The 8,014-nt window shown below is 44.6% G+C and overlaps 1 protein-coding gene across 1 annotated transcript; it reads right to left on the bottom strand.

The window, feature by feature from the left end:
* Positions 1-3,991: 3,991 nt before the first annotated feature.
* LOC133156680 (lactadherin-like) lies at positions 3,992-5,110 on the bottom strand. The gene is made up of 5 exons (XM_061282583.1): positions 5,008-5,110; positions 4,733-4,864; positions 4,507-4,691; positions 4,297-4,420; positions 3,992-4,108 (listed from the first exon to the last, which is right to left on the bottom strand). The coding sequence occupies exons 1-5, from the start codon at positions 5,108-5,110 to the stop codon at positions 4,026-4,028; spliced, it is 627 nt and encodes a 208-aa protein (XP_061138567.1). The 3' UTR covers positions 3,992-4,025.
* Between the last annotated feature and the right edge of the window lie 2,904 nt (positions 5,111-8,014).

The following is an 8,014-nucleotide window of genomic DNA, read 5'->3' on the forward strand; positions in this document are numbered from 1 at the left end:
AGAAAGCACTGTATTGCAGGTAGGAAGATGATGAGACTGGGCCTAACAGTAGGCAGGCAAGAGAAAACCAAAATTTACAGAGTTAGAGAAGAAGGGAGAAGTCTAGAGAAAGTAGAGAAGCACGTAGAGAAAACACATGCTACAAATTCAAAACTAAAGATCATAGCGGGAGGAATACATAAATCATGCCCTCCATGCGGAAAAAGTAGTAATAGACAAACAAAAACGAAAACAAATGAAAGCTTCAAAACACACTTTTCTGGTAGATCAGGATAGTGACACTTTTTACCAAAATGCAGGCAGAGGACAGAAAGGCCAGAGAGGGCGAGCAATGTCTAAAGGAGGCTTTAGAGGCCGAGGAAGAGGAGTTGTGCAACCTCCAATAAAATGCTGGAATTGCGGAGAAAACGGTCACATGGCACATGACTGCACAAATTAACAGAAACACTATGACTAGGCCAAAATCAAATCAGATCAGGTTTCCATGTAATGAAGTGGGAACCTGGCTGCCAAAATTAAGGAGAAAATTAGCTTAAATATAAGGAGATATTTATGTTAAAAGGATAAAGTAGGATAAAGAAACATTGAAGTTAAAATTTGCTAAATAAATAGAAAAGAATTACACGTAGTTTCTAAAAGTGAAATAGAGAATAAATCAGACAAGTAATACGAGCAAAAAGATGTTCTTAGTGCTTCTATGTGTTCTTATATGTTGTGCGTCATCCTTTTGTGCTGGTGTGTGTGTGCGTGTGCGCGCGGAGGATCCTCATGAATGGGTGTGTGTATGAGTGCGAGTGAGATGTGTGTTCTATGGAAGAAATCAGTAATGGAGAATGTTCTGGAGGCTGTTGAGCAATAATAGGGAAATTGAGAAGTGGACGATGATGTGTTTAAGTTTGTTGGAGAAACTAAGATGAGCAGTGTGTGGCAGTAGAGAAAATAAGACGTGTGTGGCAGAAAGTGACTAGAATGGTGGCTTGATAGGACGAGAATGAGACAGCAAATGTTGTGTAGAAGACTGAAAGATGTTGAAGGTGAACATGATAGGGGAGGGCAACAGCAGAGTTGGCCTGCCCTTTGAGAAGGTGAAACTGATAAGCGTGCAGGCGAAACAGGGACAGTGTGATTTTCTCAGAGAGTGATGCTTAAGGAAGATGTGACAATATTTGCATGAAGGATAAAAGGCACTGATGGGAAAACAAAAGTATAACCGAAACGTCAAAACAGAGGATGACGTTTGCGCAGCGTTGTTTGTTTGTATCGTTTGTGAGCTGTGTCTCTGCTGTAAGTTTTTGTGTTGTCTGTGTACTGTCAGTGTTATGTGTTGAAATTGGCTAATGTAGGTGCACAAAAGAATTGATTTGCACCGCAAAACAAAAGCAATTTTGAAAAGAAAATAAGAAGAAAAGAAAGGCAAGCAATTTTTTGTGGGCAGGAACTGGTCCACACTGCATTAATGCCTATCCCTGATGAAACCAAATTTGAGAGATGGAAGGAACTTGCTTTCTGGGATTGGATGAAGCAAAATGATTAAATAACAACATTTCAAAGCTAAATTTAGAAGAAATAGTCGATTGGTTGTGTAAGGACTACACAAGTTTTTACATTTGAGGATAAGAGAGTGATTGAGTTAGTTACAGTTAAGAAACAACAACAATTAACTATTATATTAATTTACTGATGGTTAATTTGTTGATTTTTATCTTTTCCAATTAGTGGATTGGTTTGACACCTTGAGGAAGGAAAGATTAGGATGTGGAACACGGGTTGAGACAACCAGTTACACACGCAAAGCATGTGTGCACTGGGACACTGAGAAGCATTTTGAAAGGTGTGTCAAAATTAAATGAAGATGAAATCATATGTAGTAATACAACGCTTTACTACATATGGATTCTCTAAATCGTACAATTGAGTAAAATAAAACATACTTTTTGACTTTTGTTCAAATTACTAAGATTCTTGTGATAAACGATGAGAAACTGATTGAAAAGAAACTACAAGAAACTACAACTAAGCTAGTTGTGGAAGCAGTCCAATTGCCACGACAAATAGCTATGTGCACGTGTGCAGGGCACGCACGAGACTGATAAGGTGTCAAGAGGTAACAAGCTTGCGGACGGAACCGCATAGCTGCAGTGCAAAAGACGCTTCAAATTTTATACACACAAGAAGCGGATTGAATTACTGAAACATTTTTAAAGATGTGCAGCGACAAAGTCCATAGATTGAAATTCAATCATGGACAAAGAGAGGGGCAAGAGTAGAGAATGGCATCTATAAATGACCAGAAGACTGACCTATCCTCCAAAAAACCTATACAAGCGGGCAGCAATATTGAGCCATGGTTGTGTGTCGCATGGCTCAAGAGGAGGGATAATGGGGCAGTTCAGTCAGCTTTATACATCATGTGAATTTGATTCATATTCAAAACAGTTAAACAGTTATAAAAGAACTTTTTTTTGAAGAGCTTGTTTAACATGCAATCCACAGGGTTATACTGCCTGGTCATTAAAGATGCATTCTCAAAATGGTTTGAATTGGCTTCAACAAAAACACTGAATGCCTTAACAGTGGCAAAAACGTTATGTAAAGAAATAATACCGAGATATGGGATTTCGGAAATTAATTCTCGTGACAGAACTGGTATAAAGTGTGAAAATGTGCATGGGAAAAATGGAAGATCATGGACAAAATGTTTAGACCTGGTCAAACTGTACTAAATATTACAAGTACTGTGGGTTTAACCCCATATGAAAAATTGTTTGGGCGACAATATAGATTACCATGTTTTAAAACCAAGTGGGAAACTAAGGATGATTCAAATTTGGCATTTACATTTTATATTTATAATTAATATTTTAAAGGCAAAAAGAACAAAGCACGTTCTCATTAAGAGCATTGAAAACAAAACGCTGGTGTTCTTCCACGGGGGAAGGGCCACATTGAATATTGATAATTACATCAACTGCCATTAAAATAGCAGAAAGGTCAGTTGAGGTGGTCCTTGCAAATTACAAAAGGGTAATTTCTTTTGAGGTAACGTTCAATCGGGAAAAAGTGACCCAAAGGGAGCCTTACCTCTTAGAGAAATGCCGGGAACAAGAAAATGGAACAATGACGTTATTGCATGTAAGGTGGCTATCTTTGTTGCCACTTTGTTAACTTCAGCAATATGGTATTTGTGGGAACTAAGTCATAATGAGTAGGGGAGAGATGAGTGAACAACTTATATTGATCACTCCAAAAAAATTATGCTGCATTGTAGCGATTTAAAAGATCAATTTGACCTTTGCAGGATGATCTGCTGTGTCAGATCTGGACTGCCATGAAAGTATGATGTTTATGTGTGTACTTTGTCAACAACCGCTGTAGATGTTAAAGAATGGGATGAATATATCTAAAGTGAATGTGGATAATTTGTTTCAGGTAACTAGTATTAGAGTAAACTGCTAAACGAAGCAATTGATTGCTAATGGCAAAACAAGCTGTAAAGACAAACAAAATTTAATATGTCATATGTATGGGTTTGTGACCATTGCCTTATGTTGTACCGTCACCATTGATCAAAGATTGTGTGAAATCTATCACGTATATTGGATTATGAAATGTGTGACAGAGCATTCTTTATAGTAATATCCATTGAAGAAAGAAAAAAGAAGCCATTGCTTTCAGAGAATGTAGTCAAGCTAAATTGTATATGTATCAACATCCCAAGATCTGAAAAAAGGAAAAGCTGGTAAAAACCAAAATATCTTTGAATTTGACAGCCGACGATGATCTGACCGAAATTGATGCAATTGGTGTTCCCAGAGGAGTACCGGATAAGTGTAAGCTGGTGAATCAGATAGCAGCTGGTTTTGAATCCACCCTGTGTTGGTGGTGTACTCTTAACAAAAATGTCGACAGGATCAACTACATCCATTACAACGTGCAGAGGCTTGGAAATTGGACCGAGGCGGGTTTCAGGGCGGTCTACTCCCAACACATACTTGCAGTCACAGACAAGAAGTCCACCGGTGGGGTCAGGCAATCCCGTACTGCAGAGTAGACCATCGTTCCGAAGACAAAGTGTTCCTCTTTGTCACACCCGGGCGGACAGTAGAACCTGCAGAAGACACACACGTGACATTGACGACAGGCGGTCATGAAACATTGTGTCATCGAATTGGTGAAGCAGAGGCTGTTGAACTTTCTGGCACAGGTCGTCTCATCTGTCGGACAAAAGGCGAGAGTTCGTGGCATGTTTTGGGATTGTTGTTTTCGGCAACCAAAGCGGCAAATTGTGTTGCTCACCCTCTTGTGCGCATCCCAAGATGTCGAAGCGGAGGCCAAATTCTGGACAATTTTCTAGCGGCAGGATGCAGACGTACTGAGCGATTGCGGGCGTCTCAAGCAGATGAGTCCCACCGCCGATGAACTAGAAATGGAATGTTTCCTTGTTTGTTGTGACAAGATTGAAGGATGCGGTCACAGTCGACTTGATTGGCCCCCCCCCGCGCTCACCTTCCCGTCCGGGTGTTTGGTCCACTTCCTCTTGTCAACGCTTAGTCTCATCTCAAGTTTGATGTCCCAGGAGCGAGTATTGTTGCTATCACACCCCTGGGTCACGATCGACGTCACCTTTCTCTTGTAGCCGAGGTTCACCAGGATCCAGCTGCCGACGGCTGGAGGAGGCAGACATTCCAAAGCTCAGGTGACCAAAGTCCCAAGCGGTCAATTTTCTACGTACGATTTCTTGACGGCTTCCAGCAGGACTCCCTGTTGAGGCGGGCTTTTACCTGGGTGGCGTCTTTCATTGAGGAGGCTTTGAAGGGAGAGTCTGCAACACTGCCGTCGGCGATGCCCAGACTATCGAGACATACTGAGGACAGCCAAAAGTCATTTTAATTTGGAACGGACGATTAAAAAAAATCTGGCCGTCGAACCCCTTGTGGGACTCCTTGCATTGCTTTAGATAGTCTTAGATTCAGTGCAGAGTGGAAGATCACGAGACGTGAATCCCACCTTTCTGTTCACAGCTATAGACCATCTGCAGATATTTGTAGGTGGCAGGGCAGGACTGGTCCTTCAAAAGCTCAATGTGGCATCTTTGCTGGCTGTTGCACATTTCCCTGTAGCAAGGGAGGATGCTTTCCACTGAGCAGTCCTCTGCAAGTTACGAGACACCAGTGAGTGTAAGTGGGCCTAATACCTCAGTGTTTATTTGCAATGTTTGAGGGTGTCAAACAAGGAATTTGACTTCGGTACAACACAGCCTCTGTTGAACATTTAGGTAACTAACAACACTCAGGACGTGTGAAAAATGACAAATATTCTCCCAGGAGGGCAACGAAAAACTCAAAACTCCAACTAGGGTAAATGAGAAACCTTGAGAAGAGCCCACAGATGGGAGGGTCCCTCTTCCAGGATGACCAGGCTGCAATGGATGCAGAGAGGACACATAGTAAAAATATGTACCTGCAGTAGAACCTGTTTAGCCCAAGGCTTGCTAACCAGCTACAGGTTCTACTGCAGGTACATATTTTTACTATGTGTCCTCTCTGCATCCATTGCAGCCTGGTCATCTTGGAAGACGGACCCTCCCATCTGTGGGCTCTTCTCAAGGTTTCTCATTTACCCTGTTTAGCCCAAGGCTTGCTAACCAGCTAAACAGGTTCTACTGCAGGTTTGATCGGTGGGAGTTTTTAGTTTTTCCTTGCCCTTTTGGAAGTTTAAGATCAGGGGATGTTTGAGAATAGTTGCCATTTTTCATATGTCCTGAGTGTTGTTAGTCACCTAAATGTTGAACAGAGGGTGTGATTTACCGAAGTCAAATCCCTTGTTTGGCACGCTCAAACATGGCGAATAGAAACTCTTGAATCTTGAATCTTAAATCTTGAAATAGTGTAGACCAGAGGCGTAGCCAAGCCGGGGCGAGCCGGGGCGGCGCCCCGGTTAGGACTCCCTGCGCCGGTTGAAAAAAATCGAGCTTTTTCGATTCTCCATTTTCATGCCGTTTTTTTTCTTTCGGTCTCGCGCGAATGAGCTCCAGCTGGAGGTCCGCAAAAAGCTCCATAATCTGTTAAAAATGCTTAGCCGCGTCCCTGGAAGCGTAATCGGGCGTAAAAAGCTAGGTGGAACGGCCCTGGAGCTCCACCTGGAGGTCCCAAAAAAGCTCCATAATCTGTTAAAAATGCTTAGCCGCATCCCTGGAAGCCAAATCGGGCGTGAAAAGTTAGGCGGAACGGCCCTGGAGCTCCACATGGAAGTCCTCAAAAAGCTCCATAATCTGTTAAAAATGCTTAGCCGCGGCCCTGGAAGCCCAATCGGGGGTAAAAAGTTAGGCGGAGCGGCCCTGGAGCTCCAGCCGGAAGTCCGCAAAAAGCTCCATAATCTGTTAAAAATGCTTAGCCGCATCCCTGGAAGGCCAATCGGGCGTAAAAAGTTAGGCGGAACGGCCCTGGAGCTCCACATGGAAGTCCTCAAAAAGCTCCATAATCTGTTAAAAATGCTTAGCCGGGTCCCTGGAAGCCCAATCGGGCGTAAAAGGTTAGGCGGAACGGCCCTGGAGCTCCAGCTGGAGGTCCGCAAAAACCTCCATAATTGGTTAAAAATGCTTAGCCGGGTCCCTGGAAGCCCAATTGGGCGTAAAAGGTTAGGCGGAACGGCCCTGGAGCTCCACATGGAAGTCCCAAAAAAGCTCCATAATTGGTTAAAAATGCTTAGCCGCGTCCCTGGAAGCCTAATCGGGCGTAAAAAGTTAGGCGGAACGGCCCTGGAGCTCCAGCTGGAGGTCCAAAAAAAGCTCCATAATCGGTTAAAAATGCTTAGCCGCGTCCCTGGAAGCGTAATCGGGCGTAAAAAGCTAGGCGGAATGGCCCTGGAGCTCCACCTGGAGGTCCGCAAAAACCTCCATAATCGGTTAAAAATGCTTAGCCGGGTCCCTGGAAGCCCAATCGGGCGTAAAAGGTTAGGCGGAACGGCCCTGGAGCTCCACATGGAAATCCCAAAAAAGCTCCATAATTGGTTAAAAATGCTTAGCCGCGTCCCTGGAAGCCTAATCGGGCGTAAAAAGTTAGGCGGAACGGCCCTGGAGCTCCAGCTGGAGGTCCAAAAAAAGCTCCATAATCGGTTAAAAATGCTTAGCCGCGTCCCTGGAAGCGTAATCGGGCGTAAAAAGCTAGGCGGAATGGCCCTGGAGCTCCACCTGAAGGTCCGCAAAAAACTCCATAATCGGTTAAAAATGCTTAGCCGGGTCCCTGGAAGCCCAATCGGGCGTAAAAGGTTAGGCGGAACGGCCCTGGAGCTCCACATGGAAGTCCCAAAAAAGCTCCATAATTGGTTAAAAATGCTTAGCCGCGTCCCTGGAAGCCTAATCGGGCGTAAAAAGTTAGGCGGAACGGCCCTGGAGCTCCAGCTGGAGGTCCAAAAAAAGCTCCATAATCGGTTAAAAATGCTTAGCCGCGTCCCTGGAAGCGTAATCGGGCGTAAAAAGCTAGGCGGAACGGCCCTGGAGCTCCACCTGGAGGTCCCAAAAAAGCTCCATAATCGGTTAAAAATGCTTAGCCGCGTCCCTGGAAGCCTAATCGGGCGTAAAAAGTTAGGCGGAACGGCCCTGGAGCTCCAGCTGGAAGTCCTCAAAAAGCTCCATAATTGGTTAAAAATGCTTAGCCGCGGCCCTGGAAGCCTAATCGGGTGTAAAAAAATAGGCGGAACGGCCCCCCGAGGACCGGCCGGAGCTCCGCTGGAAGACCAGCGGGCCGTCGAAAATGCTTAGCCGAGGCTCTGGAAGCCTCGCCGGGCATCGCTCGCGGCAGCCGGGGTAGCTCTTAGGTACCAGGGGCAAGCGCTCAGGTACCAGGGGCGAGTGCTCAGGTACCAGGGGTAGGCTCTGATGCAGTACCAGCTTTGGTCTGTTGGTGCGCCAGAGTACGATGAGTTGGTCCCCCTAGTTACTGTACTCATCCCCTTTACCCCCTAATCGCAAAATATAGTCGGCACGTATATGCAGAAGACTTTTTTTTTCTTTTTG

Source organism: Syngnathus typhle, linkage group LG7, assembly GCF_033458585.1.
Source record: "Syngnathus typhle isolate RoL2023-S1 ecotype Sweden linkage group LG7, RoL_Styp_1.0, whole genome shotgun sequence".
NCBI classification, from domain to species: domain Eukaryota; kingdom Metazoa; phylum Chordata; class Actinopteri; order Syngnathiformes; family Syngnathidae; genus Syngnathus; species Syngnathus typhle.